The sequence below is a fragment of the Rhea pennata genome, chromosome 23, assembly GCF_028389875.1.
Source record: "Rhea pennata isolate bPtePen1 chromosome 23, bPtePen1.pri, whole genome shotgun sequence".
In the NCBI taxonomy this organism is placed as follows: Eukaryota; Metazoa; Chordata; class Aves; order Rheiformes; family Rheidae; genus Rhea; species Rhea pennata.
In genome coordinates this window covers 9002371-9027332 of record NC_084685.1, presented here as the reverse complement: position 1 = coordinate 9027332, position 24962 = coordinate 9002371, and the positions used below count along the sequence as shown (strand labels likewise).

The 24962-nt window shown below is 47.1% G+C and overlaps 1 protein-coding gene across 5 annotated transcripts in view; it reads left to right on the top strand.

The window, feature by feature from the left end:
• FHL3 (four and a half LIM domains 3) overlaps positions 1-24473 on the top strand; it is a 30798-nt gene extending 6325 nt beyond the window's left edge. For 2 of the 5 annotated variants that reach the window (XM_062593961.1, XM_062593964.1), the window contains exons 2-6: positions 19386-19570; positions 19656-19830; positions 20471-20640; positions 20916-21102; positions 22395-24473. In XM_062593961.1, coding sequence (XP_062449945.1) covers positions 19415-19570; positions 19656-19830; positions 20471-20640; positions 20916-21102; positions 22395-22546 — 840 coding nt within the window. In that variant the 5' untranslated portion in view covers positions 19386-19414 and the 3' untranslated portion in view covers positions 22547-24473. Of the gene's footprint in view, positions 1-19097; positions 19288-19385; positions 19571-19655; positions 19831-20470; positions 20641-20915; positions 21103-22394 lie in introns of all 5 variants that reach the window. The other 3 variants (XM_062593963.1, XM_062593962.1, XM_062593960.1) reach the window with 2 other exon arrangements.
• The last annotated feature ends 489 nt before the right edge of the window (positions 24474-24962 follow it).

The following is a 24962-nucleotide window of genomic DNA, read 5'->3' as shown; positions in this document are numbered from 1 at the left end:
GAGGTAGTGAGGTCTTCTCTTCGTCTCTCTGGAAAATAGGCTCCATCAAAATAGTTGCTCTAACTGCATCCATTTTGGGTGAATGAGCCTCTAGAAGATGTTTTTGTGGAGGCACAGTCATCACATTTTTGTGGTGACTACTCACTGGTGGAGTGCTAGCACAAACAGTCAGATGACTTTTCCCACCAGGTGATCAACACACACTGGTGCACAGCAGCAGCTCAGAGCACCAGGAGTGCAAGGAAAGCCAACAGACGAAGCATGCTAGGCCTGGGTATTTGGCTGAACGAACGTCAGTGATGATGGGAAACATCCTAAAAATGTCCCTCATCTGGGCAAGGCTTCACTAAGTGCTCAATTTCCCTTTCCAGAGGAAGCAGCCTGAATTTACCTGTTGCTCTGTAGAGACCTGTAGGCTAAAACAAATTATTCTTACACAGTGGAAAACATACCTACCGTAACTGATGAAGCGATTTGCCAGCTTTTAGCCTCAAGGTCCCTAATCCCTAAGGGCTTTCCAGCGTAATGACTTGAGTTGGTTTCCCAGAAAGATTCTCTTGGATATGTGCTGTTGGGTGAAACGCTAGCTCATTACTGGCCTTCCCCTCCCCGAAGAGCCAGCTCTTGTAAGCTTCATTCTCACAGTGCTGTTTTCTTTCTAGAAAAAGCTTTTGCTGGCTCTTCCAAACTATCATGTGGGAATTGCTTACTAGCTTAGGGGTTGTTTTGTTTTGACCCAAAGCTATGCTTTGCTCCCCTCTGTAACACTGCCAACATCATTTCCAGTTTCTTTTAAGCATATGTTTTGCAATAATATGTAAACTTTTGGCTCCAGATAACTGCCTTACAGAGAGATTAGTATCTTTAACACAGGAATTGAGAAGATAATAGTGAGAACAAAGGCAGTATCTTGAGAGCCTGTAAGACTATCCTGACCTTTCCCACTGATCTCAGCCTAGACTGCTGCATCTAGCTAGCAGATGGCAAACATCAGGATGGACTTTAGTTGGTTTACGTAGTCCTCTGCCCAGTCACTGTGTTTGCTGGAAATGTGCTCTGCACGTTGTTGCCATCTGGGCTTGAGTGTACTATTCTTGTAATCTCCAGGGAGCCTTCTCTAGAAGAGCTCAGTCCTGATGGAAGTCCTTTTTGGCTGACCTTGCATTAGGGCAAGTATTAGCAATGTGGCTTTTTGAGATCTGACTGCAGCATTCTTCGTAAGAAAACTGGCTTGGGAAACTTTTTATCATGACTGGGGAAGGAAGGTATGTTACTTGCCAGCTGGGTTTTCTGGGTATTAACTGGGTGCCTGGTATTAAACTGAATTCTGAGGAGTATTAATGCTTTCAAAACTCCAGGAGATGTGCTGCAGAAATGCAAAGACTTTCACAAAGCCAACGGAAGAACTGCCTTTGTTTTAAATGAGAAAACTTTGATGTATAGATGGGGAGGAAATTGAGCAAGGCCATTCAGCAAATTAGCAGCAGAAGTGAGCAAATACTCTGTATCTTTTGATACTAAAAAGCTGCTCCTTGGTTTTCATCTATGTGTTTCTGTGGGTCTGTATCTCATCTACAGAAATAAGGACCAATGATTAGAGAATTGGCATCTTTGGTAGCGAGATTTTGCTCTTAATTACTGCATTGCTCAATGGAGTTGCAGGTGAGTTGAGAAGTTCCAGTTGCTCCATGTGTTCTGGGGTTCATTGCTTGTTAGTGCCTATGACTTTTATACATGAGTGCACAGATTTCAGCATTTCCCTAGGACTAAATAGAGTTTAAATATATTTATGGAGTTCTTGGCTACAAAGCTTCCTGACATAGTAGCAGAAGCATGTAAAGTTGATGCTGTGGAGCTTGTTGGATGAGACCATCTACCCCTACATTTCTATCCTCATTGCTTCTTCCTTTGCACTGCAGTAATGTCATGGATCTAGAGTGTGTGAAGTGCAAGAGAAGTTGTGCAAAATGGCTTTGGGGCAGTTTTTGCTTGTGAATCTCTGGTGTTGTCACCCTTGTAGATACAAAACCTGATGTACCAGACTAAAAACAGTCATCAGAATAGAAGGATTAGAAAACATTTACAGAGAATCTAAATTGTGATTGTTCTTAAATCTTGTATTCAGATGGCTGCTGTCACACAGGCAGAATAAGGGCTCCAGGTGGCATGAATAACTGCCCTTGGCAGCGCTATTTACCAGAGAAGTAACTAAGCTGGGTCCTGTATGTTCTGGCTTGCTTGAATCACAGCTGCTGCAGTGTCCAGTAGGATGTCCTGCATTACTTTCTAAAGCCTTCCATATGTAGGGACAAAAAAATAGATCAGAAGACTCTCACATATGCTGTGAAGATCTTTTCGTGACCTGTGCTGTACAGCCACCTTTTTCTCCAAACTCTTTCCAACCAGCCTCATTCTCCTGTGCTGTTCCAAGGCTTTTGCCTTTGTTTTTTTGAGAGAGCCCGAGTGATGGTCCCATCTGGTGATCCTTTGGTAGGGCAGGTAGTTGGGATATCTTGAATCCAGAGCGAAGACTCTGGGAACTGCAAGACTAACAAGTGAAAGCTTTAAGGAGGAGGCAAGAATCAGATTTGGGAGTCCTGACAGTAGACAGAATCTGTATCTGAACCTGAGCAAATGGTCTGCCTTTCAGAGAAGCTGAACACTGACTTTGCCTGAAATCAAGAGGAAGGATGTAGGTGCTCAGCTTCCCTGAAACTGAGATGCCAAACTACAGGCTGCCAACAAATAAAAAGTTGACCTGTTTCCAGGCTGTAATCTGCTCCAGCTTGGAAGTACATCATCTCAGATGTGGAAGGATATGTCCCTGCTTGAGCAGCCCATCCTGTGTGCTGCTGTCCTCCAGTGAGCAGAGTGGTTATATTCCCATTTTCACAGTGCATCTCTTCATGTGCACTCAGATAGCTGTGTTCGCTTTTTAAAATTCAGTGCTCTGTACTTCTGACACTTCTATGCTGGATTGCTAAGTACTGAACCTACATGTGTTGTCCGTTTCCTCCTGCCTGATCCAGTCCATCCTTAGTGAAAAATCTCACTCTTTACTCAGCCTCTCGAGCTCTCCTGTCGTACACTGATTGGAGCGTACTTGAGGCTACTTTTTATACAAACTCCTAGAAGAATTTGTGTGATTGTCCCAAAAAGGCTTCTCTCCAAGTCTGTCCTTCTGCAGCTTTGTCCCTTTTTCTCAGGCGTAAAGGGCGCCTGCCTCTTGCATGCTGCCTCCAGCTTAGCTGGCCAGCCCTCATTCAGCCACGCTCTTTGGAAATCTTAGTGGAGAGTTAGACCTGGCAGATGGAAGCCTGTTACCTCACTCCACAAAAATGCTTTGTTATTGAGAAAATGGAAACTGTCTGAGGTTTGGAAGCTGAATAGGATCATTGGTGTCTGTTTTAACCGCAGGTTGGTCGTGGCTGCTGAACATTCCCCTAGCTGAGCATTCCCTCTTTCTACACCCATAATCTTCAAGTCATTGAGAGCTGCAATGATTTAACTCATTGGTTGAGCGAATACTGAATACTGTTGCATGCTGTGCAGAAACCTCACCAAAACCTCAGCATCTTCCAGCAAAAGAAAAAGGGCTAGCCAAGAAATAACCTTTTGCAAATTGTTTGCCAGAAAAGTGAGTCTGTACAGATACTAAGCTAAGTTCAACTCTTTCTTATGGTCTCAGTTGTTTCCCATGTTTACTCTGTTTTTTTTTTTTTTTGGGGGGGTGGTTTGTTTTTTGGGTTTTTTTTTTTTAGAAAGCTGTATTAGATTATGCAGGAACTTCTTTGAGAGGGGAAAAAAAGGGGGGATATGTATGGAGGGTTTTGTTTTGTAATTGTTTAGCAGAGGTATCTGAATCCCTGTTCTGAAGAGAAACTTCTGTTAACCAGTAAATTTTAAAAGTTTTCAGCAGTCTCCTGAGCACTCGAGTTCGGGAGGATAGGGGAAAGAAAGAATGAAACCAGCTTGCAAACAGTTGAATCTGTTTTTCATATTGCTGTGAATGACTTGGGTTAGTCTACACCAGTTCACAAAAGAGCATTAATCTAAACACAAGCCTTGTTTTATTTAGCAGATATTTGTATGCGTTTGTGAAACTATGATATCTGATCCCTCCTGCTGAGAAGACTGCATAAGCCTTATTCACAAGGCACCCTAAAAGAACTGATAAAGAGCAGTGTTAGCTTTTTGGAAGTAGAATGAACACTTTATTTATGTTTTTTTAAACTAATGAATCCTAGCTGACCAAATGAATGTTTCCAGCTGCTACAGATGTTTTACATGAATAAATATTTTAGTGCATAGAAAACCCTAGAATATTGGAACCACAAGATTATAGATATTTAATTATTACTTTGGAATGTAAACATGGCCTTTATTTTGCATTTATTTATCCAAATTCGAAATGCTCACATAGAAATCCCTCAATGCATCCAGCTCTTAGTTTGTTACTGGGGAAGAAGAATGATTATTCAGCGTCTTCTGTAAGTGTGTTTGAATATGAGTGGGTTTTAGTAACAGTAATTTGCCTAACTGGGGAAATAATCCCAGCTGTTCCAGGCAGAACTCAAGATCAGTGTTTTAGCTGTAATTAACTATTTCCGTTCTAGACCCTTACTCTCTGTGGGTTTACAGTGTGACCATAAAAAACCTTTCCAGGCTGAGTTCTGGCTCCTGAGGTCTTTGGAGAGGGTTGTGTTTTTTTAATATGAAATGCAAATTGTAAAAACAATTGGCAGTTGATTTGCAAACCATATCTTACCAGTTTAAAGCCTGTTATGGACATGTGGTGTTCCTGTAACCCTAAAGCCACCTGATTTTTGAACAATCCAAACCTACAGGATTTACCTCTGTGAGCGTATTACAAGTTGGATAATTTCTGTTATAGTTCAGTCACTGGCTGCAGATCATGCTGTTTGCTACTAAAACCACGTGTGTGTGTGTGTGTATATATATATATATACATATATATATTTATATATATAAAAACCTTAGTACTCCTTTTAAGCCTGAAAATCCAGAACATTTTTCCATAGAAGTTGAATTATTATTCAATAATATAATATGTCTAACTGAAAGGCCTGACTTCAGTGTGGTTGAAGATAAAATTCCTTTGAGGTCTACAGCTGATGGTGGCATTCCTAGATGTTGCCTAGGATACTAGGATAGTGAAGAAACAAAAAAAGTAGATCCTGAACTGTTTTTGAGTGCAAGGACTACTTCTGCAAATCATGATTCCAAGTATTGGTCTAAACTACTGACTTTCATTACGCTTTTGATCTTATCTTGGAATTCCACCACCCTAATTTAAGGGAAAAATGGCTTTTTTACTCTTCAGACCTAACACAGTTTGAACAGAAGTATAATTCTTAGTGTTCCACTATTCCAGTGCTGCCTTCTAGGTCATCTTGATCATTTTTAAAGCCCCAGATTTAATTACCAGCCTATCTAACAGACTTATTTGGACAAAAATTCTGGAATGCAAAGTGTATAGGTGTGTGTCCATCCTTCTTTCTCTTTCCCTTTCCTCTCAAAAGGAGTTTGGTCTGTAGAATGCATTTGGATGTGGGTCTATAATGTGTGTTGGAAGACTGTGGTTTCCAGGTAGGTTGGGACAGATGCTCCATTTCAGAAGGGGAGAGAAGTTTTCCAGCTTAATCACTGAATGGGACTCGGATCTTGGTTCTATTTTTAGCTCTACCAGGTATGTCTTGTGCCAAAACCTCTGATTTGGTGCAGAGCCAAATAGGAGAGTAAAATAACTGCCTGTCCTGCAGGTGCTGTGAGGTAAATAATGCTTTTGCTGGTGACATCTAGCAGGGAATGGAGGAAGAAGTAATCTTATGAAAGGTACAGGATTTCACATCTGCTTAACTGGAAACTAAGCACTCTTCCACTTACGGTCTTGCACGAGATCGTCACGTATTTTTGTGTTATATGCAATAGGGAGACAAGGAGCTAAACTACTTTCCATTTAAGGACATTAATATTTAGTTCATATACTGAAGTGAAGATTAGGTAATTTCACCTGCCTCTTCTCTCAGTATATGGAAATTTTTACGTAGAAATGCTAGCAATGAAATTTTAAGGTATTTCACTGGCTATCTTTAACTCAGCGAACACTTTGATACCAAGGAAATTGCTGTAATATGTCATTCAGGGTGTTCTGGATTATGTAGAGTAATCGTGGTGCTTACCGAGGAGTCATTAACAGCAAAAAGTACGCAATGTATTGCATGGAACTCAGCCAAGAGAAGTTTTATTTCTTGTATTTCTCAGCCCTGTGCGAACATTACATAAGTCACAGGAAGATTAAGTCTGGCCCCCTGAGCATGTATTGAAGTCTTGCATGTGTTGCTTTTGGAGACCCTGAAGAGTTGTGTGGAAAATCACAAATACACTTCAAGTTGGTCAAGGTGTTGGACCATGTGCACAGGTTATCATGCTTCATGCTTTGTGGAACAATGTCTTAGCTAAGGAATGGTGAAATTTGTACTTTCAGATCCTTTCTAGTTTTGAGTTTTAATTTTGGAAGAAGATGCAGAACTGGAACTCTGAGTAAGAAGGGAAGGTGGCAGTCCAAAAATTTTGAATAAATGGACCCCAGGTAGATCATTCTGTTCCATAACGCTAATCCTTTCCAGTGGAAATCAATGAGAGTGCTATTACTGCCTTCATTAGCACCTGACTTGGTAGATAAGGCTAATAATAATGTTTATCATTTAACTTTCTGTTACGAGTTTTGTTTGTTTGTTCTCTTCCGTCACCATGACATTCAGGGGAAAAAAGGTTTCAGAAGTGTATTATATCTGACAAAATTGGAACCTGGAATTCTTATTTTCTCATGAAAATTTAGAGTAACTTTAATTGTAAGAGTCCAGTTTCCAGCCACAAGTAATGAAATCTGAACCTCTGTAGGAAATGCAATCCCTGTGCTGAGGTCAGCCTCTGGTTTATGATGTGACTGCTTTTGTTTCTGGGCAAGCACTTGAGTGTTTTGATTGTGAAGTGATGATTTACTAGCGAGAGGCTCTTGCATGTCACACCTGCTGTAAGTGACTCCGTGTGAGCCCCTGGGAGAGCCAGTCTTGCATTGGCTTCGGGTATTGCTGCCGCTGTTGAGACTGCGTTAGGTTGTACGCTGATCCAGGGCATTCAGCAATGCAAGGTAACAGTAAGAGAACTGCTCTGAGTTTTTGTTTGTGGGGATTTGCTGGTTTGGGACAGAAATCTATAAATAAAGCATTTTTGTTTTGATCAGTTGGGAGAACAAAGGGGGGGTATTGGAGTGGTGGTGCTTCCTTATTGAAGCGTAGCCTGCAACCCTCCAGCTGCCTGAGCACGCAAACGGCTTTGGGAGCTCTTCCATTTTGTCAGAGCACCGTGCTGCACCTTCCCTCTCTAGCGCTGGTGCAGCTGCGCTTTCCTGGGAAGGGTGCAAGCTGCTGCTGTTGCTTTCAGTGAACGAGCATGGAACAACTCCACTGCAGCTAAGAAATTGGGCATTTCTTCTTATCTTCTGCTTTAGGGGCTGAAATATCAGCTCTTCCTAGTCTTTACCTTAAAGTCTGAGTGAGAGGCCCTCTGTTAGTTAAAACCCTGGCCATTCTGTTCTTTTGTTATCTGTGGCAAATCTCCATATAAATCTCAGGTTTATGTGAGAGGATAAGGGGCTGTAAATGAGCCACTGGCCTGGATCAGGGGCTTTCTAATGTTGTTATTTCTTCTCTGTTTATGTAGAGTGCTTTCCTTCTATAAAGGAGCAGTTTTCATCCCTTTTCCATCCCTAGGCACAGGCAGAACGTGTGCTTCCCCATGCCACCTGCCAGCAGCATTGCTAGGTGTTGCCATTACCCAGATTCGAGTTCTGTCATTGTGCAGGCAGTAGTGCTGCAGGGCATAGGTACTGGAAACCTCACGTTAGCTGTGTGACATGAAGGCATTTCCATTTAACTTTATGAGCGTTTGTGTCCGTTTGTAATAGCTGTTCCACTTATTCTCATGGATGTGGTGACAGTCTTCCTCCCTATAGGTATCAAAGACTCTATATCTCAAAGTATTGCAGCAGAGCATTGCAGAAATTGGAAGGCATGTTGCTTCTTGCAGATCTCTTTAGTCCGCACAAGGACTTACTACTTAGAGATTTTACATAAAATATGTGGTGATTTTAACTAATGGCTTCTCTTATTTAGAATGTGCACTAGTTAAGAGAAATTTAAAAGGATGTAAGTGAGAAATGCTCTAACAAGGAGTCTAACTTGCAGATAACTAACTCTGTATGGTAAATGATACCTGGGGACCAGCTCATCAAGCCAAGAAAGCAGCAGCTGCATGAGATGGAAACTTGGCAAGGCAGTGGTTAAAACATGAGATTGTCTTCCTGCTTTCCAGGATCCCCTGCCGGTCTCTATTCAGCAGTTTCTTGCACTCATAAGGCTCAGCTATGATGCCCTTGTAGAGTTACCTTTTTTCAAAACGGCTGCAGCTGGCGCACGCAGCATCTCCCAGGCAACAGATGATCTTAGTTTTGTTTCAGACTGTAAGCAAGCAGTTCTCGGGATGGTAACCTGAGACAATCAGTCTTTGCCAGGATTCAATCCTTCCCCAGATTTAGAAGGTGCTGATATGCTGGGGGTTACGGAGTTCTAATAGCCTTTCCTTGCAAGGGACACAGAAGCTGTAGAAAGTTCTTTGGACAGACTATGTACTTCTCATGCAGGTAGCCAGCATGCAGGTGCCCACCGTTACTGATCAAACAGCAGAAGAAACAGGCTGCTGGCAAAAACATGTGGCACACGAGTGACATTTCCATGTCTCCTCTGCCACCTTGTACCCAGCACTCACTTTGCTGTTTTGCACACCAGAAGAACAGTCTTGAAAGACAAGAAGTACCAGGGCTGTAACTGTAGGTTACCTTCACAATTGGTATATCTGGTTATATGCAAGAAACTAACTACAAATGCTTTAATTTTGGAAACAAAGAGTCAGCTCAAAAAGAGCATATTTTAACCAAATTTAGGAGGAAAGAAAATCTTTGTTCTTTAAATAATAGGTCTGTATTAAAATGTCTGTTTTATGTCTTTGCTTGCTCCTGTAAGTAGAAGCTGCTTTGTTCATAAAAACTGAAGTTGAGCAGACCCTTAATCAACAAAAGAGCTGCCAGGCTTTCTGGAGAAGACAGTTAATAAGGGACTGGGCTCAGACCAAGCAGGTTCACTTTTCAGCATGTGAGCACAAAGCACGTGCACTGCAGCTGCATCCTTCCCATGCAGCCTGTCCACAAATCCAAGTGCATGCTTGTTTAGAAGCAAGCTTTGCACAGCCCCTTGCCTGCCTTTCTGTACAAAATAGAGGTGTAATGCTGTACATACCTTTTATCCAGGGACTACAAAAGGCTTTGTAAACACAAACTTAAATTATGTATCACCTCTGAAATAAGAATGACTTCATCCTCCATTAAAAAAAAAAGCTGCCTCTGAGAGGGAAGGAATAGTAAAAACTACAGCATGTGGTTTGAATTGTAAGAGATGTTGAGGGAAACAGCAGAATTCCTTCATTTTGCCATGATTTCTGCACAGAGATGCATAGACCTCAAAACCTAGCAACTAGAGCAGTCTGAATATTTTTTCTGCATGGACGCTGTGATGTCTGTTTGAATTGCATGATCTTGGTGTGCTGAGCAGATCTAAGTTGAAGGTAAATTGGCCTGAGTGTGCAGTTAGTCATTTCCTGTCATGCTTTCTCAGTGTTTGAATTCCAGTGTACTAGATATGACCTTTATTGCATGGGGCAAAGAGATTTTGAAATGTTATTGCCAGGGTCCTCCATTTGTACATTTGAATAAGCAGTTAGGCATTTATATGGCTGTGAGCCAACTTTGCTGGTTTATAGGGGCATAAATCAATTCAGTCCAAAATTAAACTTTTCTTAATAGATTACAACCCTTACAATGTACTTACCCTATGGGACTCCCTTTATCTTTTCGTAATATCAAGGACATTGTGTTGATCTTACTGGGCTTCCGCCCTGGGAATATTTAGCAATTCTCTGTGGACATCTAAGGCTCTGTGTAAGGAACAGAACTGTCTTTTGAGTTTTGGGCATGAATGTGTTTTCCCCTGTCCAGTCTTTGTAGATGCATATTTGCTTTCTGGAGAATACTGCCCTCATGAAGGGGGCCCTGTACCTCCTGAGTGTCTGTAATCACACTGGCGTGGTGCTCAAAGGCTGTAGTCTGCAGACAAGAAAAACCATGCTCTAACAGGCAGATAAAGTGAGGCACTGTATGTACCAGTTTGTAGTATTATGCGCGTTTATATATACTCTCTTTGTGGCTTTCTTGATGGAACCTCATCCAATGGTTCCTTCCCATTCCTTTTCTTGCCCATCACTTTATACTGACAAGGACAAAGAAGGTTCACCTGTAAATTAATCTATTTCTAAGCAACAGGCATTTGACTTTCCAGATTAGCTTCTACACAGACCTGGTGTGAAACCTGGAGCCTGGAGACCAGCCACTGCCTGTTAATTTGCTTCATACGGTTGATGGCTATCTTTAGGGTTTGTTTGGTTTTTTTGCATTACTGTTTGTTGCCAGTAGCATGATGATTAACATATGGTCTGCGCAAGATGTCTGAAATGCCTATTCAGCCCTGCGCAAGCAACAAGTTCCTCATTCTGGCCCAATTTTCTGGTTGAAAAAGGAAAACTAAGGAAGTTCATGGGTTTGATGTTGGTTTACTGCCATGATTTGTTTTGTCACACCCTTCTACTGATGGCATTTTTGCTAGTACTTTTGAGGCCAAGATAGCACAAGCAAATAGGAATTAAGCATGTTCACATATTGAGAATTTTGTGTGAGGTGCTGGTAAGGTCCAACTTTACGATGGCCCTTGGCAGGACTGCTGTTGAGCCTGTGCTCTGCCCGCTGGTGTGTATCATGTGGGAGCAATGAGCCTTGCGGTGTGCTTTCCTTCTCTTAAGTTGTGTCGCAAACAAAGCGACTTCCTCTTGGAGTCAAAGTGTAGGGAGTTTCATGATTGAAATTAGCATTGATGGAGTTTATATTCTCAGACTAGAGACTGAATTTCTCAGAAAGCCTGAAGCCTGCGTGCCCCCACTTTCAGTATGCAGTCCAATATTGCTAAAGGCACAGTCCATGAGATGTTGAAGCAGATGACTGCTCTGGAAGCGCGTATCCCAAATCACAGAAATCCAAGTCTCCCTGGGAGCATCTAGGGAATATGACTTTTTGGATATTTGATTCGGTGACTGTTTGATTCAGTGACTGTACTAAGTGCTGTGACATGGATAATCATCTTGAACTTTCTTGAAACTACTTTAAAAAAGTCTTTTACAGAGCTTCAGGTGGGTTTTTATTTTGTCATCACTGAGGTTCATCAGTTACCTTCCTGTGTATCCATTCTCCTGTTGAAACTTCACTGTTTTTTTCTTAGCTTTGGGGCGTTTCTCTGACTAACTCCTATAGCAGTAGATCATCTGCTTATTGAAAGCTGTTTTTATCATGTGGTCAGCTGTGCCGATGCACTGCCAGGGAGCGTGTGGCATACACATTTTACTCCCAGCACTGAGAGTACAGGTTGGCTGTGCAGTAGAGGCACCCTAAGGCATGGGACTGAGAGATCTATAGAAACTGAAAATGTTCAAAATATTCAGGAGAAAGACTTTGAAAGCTACTCTTGCATCCAACTATTACTTGTAGAACCTGACAGTAAGCCCACTAGCTCAGGGTCTTAGTAGCCTTTTTAGCTTTTTCTGAATCTTTTCCGCCTTTTTCCTCAGGTGTTTTCATAACTATTGCAGTTTATTTCTGGAAAATTTTTGGGGGGCTGCCAGACTTGTGTAATGTGAACAGAGGGGCTTCAGAGAGAGGGAGCCCTTTGGAAGAGAACCTGATGTCTGAAGTGACGAGAGTTAGCACTGTGACACAGAGCAGTTCATGCCAGGGAATCTCACTTTGGTTCTCTTTGGGGAAGAGACAGCCAGGCAGAATTCACCTTTTATAGAAGCACATGTAACTGGGGGGAAAATGCCCTGGAGATTTAATTTTTTGACATCACTGTTACCATAGTTAAATAGGAGCCTGCCCTTCTCTCTTAAATGAGAATGACTAACATGCTTGTGAGGAGAAGGGAGCAGGAGTTCAGCAAGCAGTTGCATGCTTGCTCTTTACTCCTTTTTAAGAGTTGATACAAGCAGCCGTTTGCCAGGACTGAGCCTCCCTGCTCCTCTAATCGCACCAAAGTTCCTGTGCTCAGTCACGCTCACTGAAACTTGGCTCTCCTGTCTTTCTTCCTATTATGGTCACCCTGGCCATCTCTGCAGCTGCTGCCTGCAGCCCTATAGAGGTTACAAGTCCCCTTGTAGCAAACCTGTTTGTTGCAAGCTGTTAGCAGGCTCCTTTTGCTTGGTTGGTGTTGCACATGGCAAGGGAATGTCCTGCAGTATGGTGCTTGGGTCTTCTTGTTTCTTCACCTCCCAAACCTCTTCTGCCCTTGATAGGCAGAAGAAGAGATTGATAATACTTACTCTTCTGGCAATTAGAAAGCCATAGGTTTTCTAACTGTCTGGTAAAAAGGACTTCTTTGGCTTGGGAGGAATTTCTGATGTGTTCATCTCTTACTCCTCTGCTCTTTTCCTCCTTCAATTAAGTGGTCTGTTTGAATCATGACAGATCCAAACTGCTCAAATGGTTTCAATTCCTGACTTCCTGTTGAATGTAAAGAATGTACTTAAACCCCTGGCTTAACTCATTTTGTATACATTTTTAAAATAAGATTAAGAGCTGATCTCTTGAGCAAACATTCATTTTCCTCATCAGGAACAATATGGGATGCATCATGCCAGTTCTGCTATTGGTGGTTGTGCTATCTATCCAAGTTTGCCCTCTGACGAGGGAGAATTTCATTCAGAATCTGAAATAGTTTATTAGTTTTTTTTTTTTTTTTTTTAGCTGTTTAATGTATTTTAACACTAAAATTTTTCTCTCCTGCCTTTCTAGGTAAAGTTTTTCATTTTGTTATGGCATAGTATGGACTTTTAGACTTTTTCTGACCCTGGTAGAATTAACTTTCCCTGAAGAAAATAAGCTTAGAGCAAGAGCTGAATTGGTGTTGCCTTCCTCAGGTCTCACCCTTTCTCCTTGTCAGCCTGTGCTCTGTCCTCCCTGCTTTGGGGCTTTGATGGGCGGATGGACATGGTGACGATGGGTGCCCACAGGAAGCCTGGCATTTTTCACCATTTTTGTTTGAATTGATCTTCTGTTTCTCTTCCTCCAAACTACATAGCCACAGGGCTAAGCATGAAGATATGTGGCCTTCCAGTGCTCTGGCTGCACTTGTAATAACCTCCTTCTGCCTTCCCTTTCTGCAGGCAGCTGCTCGTAGGTATGACTAGTCTGCCGGCAGTGACCTGTGTGGGTGCTCTCATGGCCACCCATCCTCCAGGCCGGTAGTGCTGCTCTCAGCAGAACCCAGTGTGAGCACTGGCAGGCGCGGTTTGCCTGGCAGTGCTGTTGCGCAGGCAGGAGAGCAGTGCAGCCTTGTGCCCAGCTGGTCCGCTCCTCTCCAGCAGGCAGGCTGGTGGACCACAGAATAGGCATGAGATCTTCCTCTCTGTTGGAGAAATGATGGGCAGTGTCTTCCAGCTGTGCTTGCAGTGGGGGAGTCAGGTAAGCTGCTGGAGTATGCTGCTGGGGAGGCTCTGTTCCCCACGGCCATGAGGGCCCCTGGAGCAGCCCTGGTGCTTGCAACGTTGAAGCTGTCCGTGGGGAGCTTGGGGCTGGAGCCGGATCTTGGAGGTGAGATCTGAGGGCAGGAAGTGTGACTCAGTGGAGCTGAGAGCCGGCGGGTGAAGGCTTGATACAACACAGCTCCCTGACAATGCTGTGTGCAAACTGGATCCAGCTTGCTTGCCCTGATGAAATACTCAGCACCTCTCTGGCAAGCTTCCTCCAACTTCTCACCTAAAAGCAAGATCCCTTTTCACACCCGATGGGACGTTGCCCCTGCTGCGTGAGGCCTGCAGCCGTTTTCGCTGCTCAGGGCAGCCCGGAGCTGCCTCTGCGCCCTGGCCTGCAGACACGCTGCTGCAGGCTCGCTTGCCCACAGGGGCCCAGGCAGCTGCCAATGGCTGCTGATACCACAGGCAGCATCCAGAGCTGTGCTGGGGACGCTGGAAGTCCGGTGGAGATGAGCAATAGAGGCAGCGGCACAGGGAAGTGCAAACAACCCAGTGCAGAGGAACGAGCGGGCTCTTGGGAGCTAGCTATGCACGGCCCTGGGCTGCCGCTGGCCTTGGCCCACTCCACAGCAGGGAGAGTGACAGTAATGCTGAGCAGAGCTACATGAACGGCATCAGGAAAGAGACTGAGAGTGTTCTTGGCCTGGCTTTGATGGGCCAGAGCTGCTCCTCAAGACAAGCAGCAGCTGGTTTCCCTTTTAGAGTCGGCAACAGACAGCAATTTTACACAGATTCCAGGAGCTATGATGAGTCTGAAAAGCCAACAAGGAACAAAAAGTGTTATTTTTCTCTTCTGACCTGAAGCACTTTGAGAACCTTCTTCCAAAGCCTTGTCTTCTGGACAGCTTCATACTTACATGGGTAATGCTTGCCTCTCCCTGCAAGATTGTGCTTTCTCCTTTGCATATTTGTTTAGCTATAAACTGCCAGTGCACAAGTTGTGCTCAGAGCAGCCCGGGGAAGATGAGAATAGACAGGAACCTGACACACAGTCAAAGGCAGGTCTATTCCTGTGTCCTGGAAAGATGAAGTGTTTTCCTAGGAATAGCCATATGGGCTGCTGTAGGATCACTTTGTGGAGCAGCTGGTTGTGACCTGACAACGAACAACAAACTGGTGTGAAGTTACACAAGGTTGTTGGTTCACCATATAAGCAAGACCTCTGGCTGGAGGAGTTCATTGGAGCAGGAATCATCTCAAAAGGCTGATTAAACTCATGAGTGATTGCATCCAGCAGAAAGCCTGGCCCTAGACAGTCTGTATCACCTCCTTTGCATAATAGGTCTCCAGTTTATACACAGTAATAATCTCCTGGGGCTGTTGCTAAGCTGTCTGCTGGGTTGCTGTGGACAATGACACCAATGTGGTGGTACGTGCATGTTGCTCTCTAATTAGAAAGTGGACTCTGCTGTGTGTCCTTGATGGATTGCTGACCTTTCTCATGCATGAAGCTATTCTGAGCTCTGTTCCAGACTGATCAGATTTGCATCCCAGAGCATTTCAAATGTTGTTTGTGAGGAGCTCTCGTTCCCAAAGCTGTTTGGTTTTTGGGCACAGGAGAGGAACTGGACTTCCTTTCCTCTGTGAGGACAAGTATATCTTTCAGAGGGGAAGGGGAGACAGCTGGCAGGCATGTGATCTGTTGTTTATTTTTGCCCTCAGAGAGCCAGTGAGACAGCTGAGAGAATACCCCGGGTCCAGCTCCACTGTCTGTCCCATGGGCAAGGGGCTGGCTCTGGGTAGACCTCGTCCCATGGGGCTGCACTTATCCTGTGCTGGCTGCTGACTGTAGTGCTTGCTGTGGCCAAGAGGCATCAGCCTGATCAGATGATGGTCAGCCTGGTCAGCATGTCCTGTGTCATTCTGTTTGCCACTGAAATAATAAAAGCAAATGCACTTTTAAGTTCAGTGGTCAGGTGGGAAGCAGCATGGTGGTCTGCAGGAGCTGGGTGAGTTGCAGCGGCAGGCGGGCTGGGCTGCCAGCCAGGGCTTGGTATGGTGGGGAAGCCTCTGTGGTAGTGTTGCGTCCTGTGAGATGTGGCGAGAGCCTGTGAAAACAGCTCTGAGCAGCAGTTCTGTAAGTGAAGAGTCTGCAGCTGGAATCCTGTCATTTTAGGGCAACACCTTGGTTGGTAGTTGAAGGTGTTACCACCCTCATCTTAGCGCACATTTAGTGTTCACAGGATGGTACAGGCTGGAGAGTATGGGGAAACATGCTAATCAGCATGCATAGTGACTGCCTGTACTGTGTCTTCTAAGTCTGGGTCTCAATTATGTTTTTGTTTTTAATACTTTTTTAAAATCTACCTCTTTTCTGCATGCATAGAGATGATTTCCAAGTTTCTCATGATAATCACAGTAAGCGTTGTGGGCTTTTGCGCTATTTCTTTTGTCTCACCTTCCTCTTCTCCATAAACTTGCTCCAGAAGTGCTGGTTCCTCAAGGGTGAGGATGCAGTGTTTGCTTTGGCATTGCGTAGAGGTTTAACACCCCTACCCAGCACGGCATGTGAGACCAGAACAAAGAGCAAACACATCCCTTCCTTTAAGCTTATCTAACACAAATAACCCTGAGCAAACTTCCTGGGCCTGCTCTTTTTTCTCTGGAAAAGGCAGCATGGAGTCTGATCCTGTATGTTCTCATAGCTGTCTGCCACATAAGGGCCCTGGGACTTACGGTGCTGGCAGTCTGCACATTTCCTGGCCTGCCTGGGCTCTTCAGCTTGGAGAATGTGAGGTTGGCTCAAACAGTGTGTAACAGCTAGGCTAACTTCAGGAGAAGCTACTAAAAGAGGAGGCAAATGGAACAAGGTATGCTAGGTCAGTTGTAAGGGCACCTCCAAAGGCTCTGTGGTTTTAATTTCCTCCACAGTCACTCTGTGTTGTGTTTTGCAGTGCAGATGATACCAGGTGACACCCAATGGTGTTGCCCACAGTAGGCGTCTGCATTGTGGCATGGCTGGTGTGTGCCAACGTGTGGTTTATGCCAGCGCAGGGATTAGCAGGAGTGCAAGGTGGTCTTGGCCACGGAGGGAGAAGGGAATTGGCACCGGCAGGAAGGTGAATGACAAACAGCATTTGAGATTGAAATGTTCTTGTCTTGACCTTTTTCTGTGTGTATGTTTGTGAGGGTGGGGGAGACAACAAAGACCTATTATTTATGCTCGCAGAGGTATCTTGATCGCCACAGTGGAGCAGGGTTGAATTTGGCAAATGCACAGTGCCCTGGCCCAGGAGCACTTGTGGTAGGGCAGCTTCACGCTGCTCCGCAGCATTCTCGCCTTTGGTGTTTGGCACAGGTCTGTGGGAATGCATGTGTTGGGGACAGTGCACTCTCAAGGCAGAAGTCCCTGCCCCTGCAGGGCTGTCCATGGGTCAGAGGCATGTGAGCCCTTCACGGGTTTTATCGGACCACCTCCTTCCCCTGTGACGCTGGCAAGAGCCGCCCCTTGCTTTTGAGCATGGGAACTGAGACCTGTGGAGGGACAGCCTGGGTCAGTGGCTCCCAGGAGAATGGGATCGGAATCCATGTCACTTGGAAGATCTGAGGCTTTTCCCATCAAATTTTTCCTTCTTTAGTATTTTCTGATGTCCTCTGCCCCCTTATTGTACAGCCACAGCAGTAAAGCACAGCTCACCAAGCAACACAGCAGCTCCTGCTTGGGCAATACCACAGCTGCCAGGGTGTGAGTGCTTTCTGGAGGCCCTTTTATTACAGACACACCTTGGAAAGTTGCTCTCCTCAACAGGGCTGGGAGGAGGAGGAGAGTTTTTGATTTGGTTTCACTCTGCCAGAGAGAAATGTCCCAGATGGCCTCAGGAAGCGAAGGCAAGCGAGGTGCAGAGGAGGGAGGCTGGGTGGAAGCAGCAGGCCGGTGGGCATCACAGGCAGAGCCGTGCGAGCAGAGCCATGCTGTGCCGTGCCGTGCTGTGGGTGCCCCGGGGCCAGGCGTCAGGGAGCTGACGCACAGACGGGAGCGGCTGGCGCGGTCCCTGCCCTGGTCCCCAGCAGGTTTCCTGTGCTGCAGCTCGGGGCAGCTGGCCAGGGACCCTGGCCTCACCACAGCAAGCGTGCTGCAGCTTCTTGGCTCCAGAGCAAGGCTCCAGCCCCACGGCTGCTTGGGCCAGCCTGCCCTGAGCTGTGCCTGGGGGGCAGGAGTGACCAGAAGGGCAGCCACTGGCTGGAGGGAAGCAGCTGGTTAATGGGATCATCTGAAAAGGAACTTTGTTCACAGCCTGTTGGTCACGTAGCCATATGGGAACACTAGATTTATTCACCAGCAGCCCTATCCCAGTGCTTGCCAGGCTTGACAACAGCTGGGAGCTGTGTGGCCAGACCAAGAATAGTGCCGGTGATCTTGCCATGGTGAGTCAGAGCCCTCCATACTGGCTCCTGCCCCCAGGCTGCCTTCCAGTGTAGGAAAAAGGACTCGCTGCAGCTGGAAGACCATGGAGAAGGAGGGGCAGACAGTGGCAGGGAGCTCCTTGCCCTGTTAAGCACCAAATTGTAGATTGTGCCGTAATAGCTCTTTCTGAAGTGGGTGATTTCATAAGGAAAACTGCAGAGTGTGGTTCTGTGCAGCCAACTGCTTAGATGCAATTCCATGGGCTTGTCTACACTTGACAGCAAGTTGATATTAAAGAAGGGTGTGATTTGCAGGTGAAGAATTCCATATTTAGGAATAAACAGGTTAAATTGAACAGAAGGAAGATGCTTTTATTCTGGAATTAATTTTTGAGATAAAGTGATTTTTTTTGTCTGAAATTTCTCCACAAGCCTCCCATCTTGTAGGGAAATGGGGACAATGAAACATGTCTGATGTGTGTACAAAACCAGAACAGCCTGTTGCATGTAAAGCATATACTCTCCTCCAACTTTCTCCCTCAAGGATGTTTGTAGTTGGAGCTACATGTCCAGAGAGATTTGCTAGGATGCAGCTCCATAGCTGGGCATAGCATGGGGTGCCTGATTTCTGCTTCCCTGTGGAGCAGCTGCTTTGAAGTTCTGGAGAAATTCCAGAATTTGAGATGCTGAAAACTAGATCAGACAAAACACTGGCTCACATGCTGTCAGGAAAAGTTTTGCTGTCGGTTGAGGGGACATGCGGTTGAGGGCAGCCAAGTTTGGATTTGTGAAGGGGTTATTGTTAGACTGATTGCCTTCAAGGCGGCTGTCCCTCCCATGTGGCTGTGGGTGCACACCCATGTGGACCTGTTCTGGGTGCTGAATCAAAACTTTTCATGCAAAAAGATTTTTGGTCATAATTCACCCTTTGTTTCCTAGCAGGGAGACAGGCAGTAAGAAGTTCATTTCTGTGCTTTTGTGTCTAGATTTCTCTGAGTGCTGGCTATTGGTGCTCCAATGGTATACATCTGAAGGTCCATCACAGGCCCTGAATGCACACAGCAATTCCTGGAAGTGCATGCAGCCAAGGAACAGATGCTGCAGCTCGCATCTCTGTCCCGTTCTGCTGGTGGCCACTGAATGGTGCAGCGCCATACCGTGCAGTCCTTAGCAGGGGTTTGTGGACCTTGCCCTTTGGAGATGGCAGAGTTGTGCAGGGGACATCTCGGGCAGTGTAAGCTGACACTGACCCAGCATCTCTGTTGATCCCTTAGCAGGTGAAGGAGGCCCTCAGACTGGCACCATGACAGAGTGCTTTGACTGCGACAACTGCAAGGAGTCCTTGTATGGGCGCAAGTACATCCAGATGGACAATGGCCCGTACTGCATCCCTTGCTATGATGCCCACTTTGCCAACACTTGTGATGAGTGCAAAGAGCTGATTGGCCATGACTGCAGAGTGAGTATGGGACCCTGAGGCCAGCAGGCCTGTCCCCTAGGCCATTCAGTCCCCTTTCTTTCTCATCTCCTGCTGTCTTCCCCAGGAACTATACTATGAGGATCGCCATTACCACGAGCATTGCTTTCGTTGCTTCCGCTGTGACCGCTCTCTGGCTGATGAGCCATTTACCTGCCAGGGTGAGGAGCTGCTGTGCAATGACTGCTACTGCAACGAGTTCTCCTCAAAGTGCATTGCCTGTGAGAAGACAGTCATGCCAGGTAGGAGTGTGCAGAATCAAGTGTTGCAGTCATTCCTAGTCCCAACGGAGCCACCCGGGGCAGCAGGGTTCAATGCAGGGCAATAAGCAAGAGCTGAGCTTCTGCCCTTTGCTCCACCGTACTGCACAGAGCAGGCTGGGCACTATGGTTTTCTGGCAAGACAGCAGGATCCTGAACTGCAATCACCACAGCAGCCTGTGTCTGTTCGCCTTTTGTGGGAAACTGAGTTAGGCAGGAGATAACAAAGGGCTTCCTGGGTATATTCTGACATGTGCTGATGAGAGGGAATGACTGAAGGTGTGTGAACTTCCCAGAGCTGGCCTGAGGCAAAGGTGTATCTTTGCCTGGCCTTTCCTGCACAGTCTGTAGCTGTAAGTTACTGCAGGTTCTTGGCCACAGCCTTTGTACTGGTGCTAGGGGCATGTTCCCACAGCCCTCCCTGTGCTGTTGCAAGGGTGGGCCCAGCCCTAGACGCCAGCTCTCTGCAGCGCCCATGCTCTGCCATGTTACTCAGTGACTGGACTGGCAAGCAAAGAGCCTGGTGTGCAGGGCTGCAGTGTATTCAGTGCAGCCACCTCCTCATGTCCCGGGTCCCATGTGCTGTACCCTCATGTCACACTGAGAATGGCTTTCTCTGCAGGATCCCGCAAGCTGGAATACAATGGACAAACCTGGCATGAGCATTGCTTCATATGTAGCAGCTGCCAGCAGCCCATTGGGTCACGATCCTTCATCCCGGACAAGAAGGATTATTACTGTGTCCCCTGTTACGAGAGCAAGTTTGCTCCTCGCTGTACTCGTTGCAAAAAGGTATGTATGGCCTGACAGCCCAAAGGCCCCAAATTCATTGATCCAGGGCTGTGTTCTTCACTGCTGCCATGAAAAATAGTGTAAACGTGCTGCAGTTGGTTCCTGTGTTGTTCTGTATCACATCTTAACTAGAAAGGAAGAGCTGAGACCCACAGTCAGTAACGTGGACTCAGCCCCAGCAGGAGCAAAGTTTGGATGCCAGCACCCTTGCTAACTGCTGTTCATGTGCTGCTGCCTCCTTCCTGCAGTCACCACTGTGCTCTTTCTTCCCACAGTCCCTGACTAAGGGAGGAGTGACTTACCGGGATGAACCCTGGCACAAGGAGTGTTTCGTCTGCACGGGCTGCAAGATGCCCCTGGCTGGGCAGCAGTTCACCTCCCAGGATGACAACCCCTACTGTGTTAAGTGCTTTGGGAATCTCTACGCCAAGAAGTGCAGTGCCTGCACAAAGCCCATCACAGGTGAGCATGCAGAATGGCCCTGGTTATGGGGCACTTCCCTCTGAGCAGGACCCGCCCTATTTCCAGTCAGGTGAAATTTCCAGTCACTCTGGGTGAAATTGCCCTCTGGAGTTCACACATGACCCAGATACATGTAGTGTTCATGTAGGTCTCCACCGTGCAGGCTTGCTAGTATGTTACTAGGCACTTCAGGCTCCCCAGGGACAAGTGCTGGTAAGCGAAAGATCCTCTCAGACAATGGCAGCTGATTGCTCAGGGACCCTGTGAGAAAGGATTGCTCTGTTGTAGTGATCCTAGGGCTGCTTGTATTCTTTCATCTACATATTTAAAGCTGTGAGCTGTGGCCCCTTAAGGGGAGTTTCTTCTCCCTTGGTGTGCAGGGGTAAATGTTCCTAAGATGAACCCTCACAGTGTGATCTCATGTCTCTAGCTTGCCTTGTATGGGGCTGGTTGCCATGTAACAGGTCCTGTAGGAAGAGTCCTGACAAGCAGGGAAAAACAGGGACTTCCCCCTGTGGCTGGAGCAGCAGCTGTGCTGCAGAGTAGTCTAGACCTGCCGGACCTGCTGTGGATGGGGGAAGCAGGGCTTGCTCTTCTGCAGAACGCACTGAGAGGGCCTGGCCTTGCCACTGTCCTCCCCACTTGACCTTTCCATTTGCGACTCCTCGCTCCTGAGAAGGCAGACAGAGCCATGAATCAGCTGGTGACTCAGATGATGACTCCAGCTGGGGACAGAGCGGCTCGGGGGCACCCTGCTTCCTGTTTGGTGCTTGCCAGTGTGTTGCTGTCTCAGGAAAATGGGGGCTGCCGTCCATGTCTGACCGGTGCCCGGGTGGGGAAGGACGTGGCCCATGGGACCTATGTGGGAACCTGCACAAAGCTGATGGCAGAAGGGCTTTTCCTAGAGTTTTGTTAGCATTTGCCTCAGAAGGGGCTGCTCCAGGTGTCCCTGCTGGAAGCTCTTGCCAGCCCAGTTGTCTGAGACTGTCACTTGCGGTGACGATGCAGCTTTGCTCTGTGCTCTCCTCTGGGGAGGAAATGGTGGTTCTGTCCCGGTGATCTCAACCCTGCAGAATTCCAGTGTAAAATCATTTTGTTCCTCCTCACGCCCTATATAGAGCAGGGATACCTGCCTCAGATGTATTTGATACAGTGGGGTGCTTGGGTGCTGCAGTGCAGGGATGTATGCGAACAGCTGACTTGGAGAAAAGCAAGCCAAGGCTCATTTGTGTGCAGGAAGCTTGTCCTGGTTCCTTCAGCATTTTTAACCCTGCACTCTGTCCCTCCTGTAGGCTTTGGCGGTGGAAAATATGTCTCCTTTGAGGACCGTCACTGGCACCATAACTGCTTTAACTGTGCCCGCTGCAAGACCTCACTGGTTGGAAAAGGCTTTATCCCTGACAATGATGAGATCCTCTGCCGCGACTGCAGCAGCGACCTATGAGCCTCCAAGGATGCCGTGGGGCAGGGGCTTTCTCTATTCTTCAGGTTCTTTGTGCCAAATATCCCCAGTAGCATTTCAGGGGCCAAGCACAAGGCACAGGAGATGGGGGCTGACCCCGAACCACGGTGTGTTCAGGAGGTTCCTGTGCCCCTCCCTGAAGGCTAGAGTATGCTATGCTATGAGCCAGAGCTAAATAAAGAGTTGGAAAAGGAGCTTTAAGATCCCCCATTATTTAGTCTTTCCTTTTGCTTCCTGTCTAATTGGGCACTAGCTGAGCCCAGGGCCACCAGCTGAGCAAATGGCAGGCAGCAGTGGCTTCACTGCTGGCCTGCTGGATCTGCACACTGGTAGCATGTATTCACTCCTCTTTTGCACAGCGCTGATCTTTCTTTTTCCCTGTGCACTCCATTTGCTCTGTGTGATCAAGGCAGCAGCTCCTGGACTGCACAGCTTGGCCTTGCCAGCTGTATAGCGGATGGCTTTGCAGCACCACCTCTCCTGTATGCATGGTTTGGCCTATGGTGTTGCATGGCCTGGGCCTGAAATGTTTTCCTTGCCCCATTTCAAAGGTCTGGGGACACCTCCCTGGAGCCTAGCCAGAAGAGCATGCATTATGTCAGATGGGGAACAATCCCAATTTCTCTGGCCAGCTCACCTTTTCTGGGCCCAGGCCCTTTACTCTGCATGCCTCCATGGAAGTACTCAGATATGGAAAAGGACCTCAGATGGCCAGCAGGGATGGAGCACTCCAGCCCTACCAACTTTCTGCCCCATTCCCATCCTCTGGTCTGTGCCATCATCTCCCTGCAGCTGCCTCTGTTTTGTTCAGCCCTGAAGCAGCATTGCAGCTGGTTGTATGTTTAGCCATGTTTGTAACTACCTGGGCTAGAGCTGATGATTCTGCCTGAGATACTTCTAGAAAAACAGTGGAGAAAGGTGTTTTGGAGGCTGTTGGAGCACTGAGGGCTTTATTTCTGCTCACTCCCTCTCATGGGGAACTGTAGAATAAGGACTGTCTTGCTGAGTCCAGCCAGCGGTGACACAAATATCACCAAAGACATTTCATTAATTTTGGTTTGTCTGCAGATTGTTGCTGTGCTCAGTGGCTGTCAGGGCAGTTGGAGGGAGGAGGGCCTGAGGCTGAGCTGGAGCTCTGCAGCACAGCGAGCCACTGCAGGTCGGCCAGGGGCTGGAGCTGGGCCATCACTGGCCAGCTCTTGCTGGAGCTGAGCACTCCCACCTGGCTCTCCAGCCATGCTCGTCCCCAGGGTGGCCCCCAAACAAAAAGCAAAGCAAGGGTAGCATCTGGGCTCCCCTGGGGAAGAGCTTTGCATCTCCTAAGTCCCTTGCTTTGGCCCTAACTGTGCAAAATAGCACCCAGGCTGCTGAGCAATCCTAGCCTCAGGCGAGGGCTTGTGGGCTGAGCCAGCCCTGGGTCCCCTAAGGCCCCTTTGGGAACTGGTGCCTGCCTTGCCTTGCCTCTGTGTTGCCCTGGCTCTATCTTGCTTGGGGCATTTGTGCCAACCTTGCTTGCCTGCTTGGCCATGTGGTTTTTTTGTTTGTTTGTTTTTGGTTTTTTTCCCAGTGCATCTTCTTGTGTGTGTGTGTTTTCGTTTTTGTTTTTTTTCCATTTTGTACTCTCATGTTATGAATATTTGTCATTTTGTAACCAAACTGCAGGATGAAGGGGCTAGCCCCCTGTCACAGGATTCACTTATGAATGTGGAATGTTATGCATGTTGAAGAGCTATTAATTCTGTATTCAGAACCTTACTGAACCCTTGTTTGGAAGCTTTGATGCAGGCAAATCAGAGTTTGTGCATTTGCTATTCTAAGGAGCTTGGAGCAGTCTCTAGAAGGAAGCATTCTAAACCTCAGCCTCCTGTATGTTTCCTAAGGCTTTATATAATAAACTGTTTTAGTGACACTTGCTTTTGTGTGTTTCTTGGGCAGCAGCATGGAGTGCTGCCTGCGTGGGTCTTACAGTGTCCTTGAAGAGCAGAGGCAGTTTGTGGTTCCTGCAAGCATCTCCCCTAACTCCGCACTGGGGACAGGCTAGTGTCCCCCATGCCTGTGCCTCCCCCTTCCCAGGGCACCGCCCCCACGCTGGCTGTGCCACAGCTGTATCACCGGAGCTGGCACCAGAGCGGTCGCTCTCGCTGCCGCTGGGGGCTGCAGGGGCCCGCGTGGGGCTGCCTGTCCCTCTGTGCCCCAGTGGCCCCACCGAGCGGACACAGGCAGGACTTGGCCCGGGCCAGGGCTGTAGCCAGTGCCTCTGTGCTGATAACCCGGAGGAGGCCGTCTTGATCAGTGGTGCTGAATCACGTCCCCCCAGCGCCTGCAGGCTCCTGGGAGGAGGGTTGGGCGGGATGTCGCTGTGGTTTCCGGCTGGGGTAGCAGGGGACTCCTCCTGGCA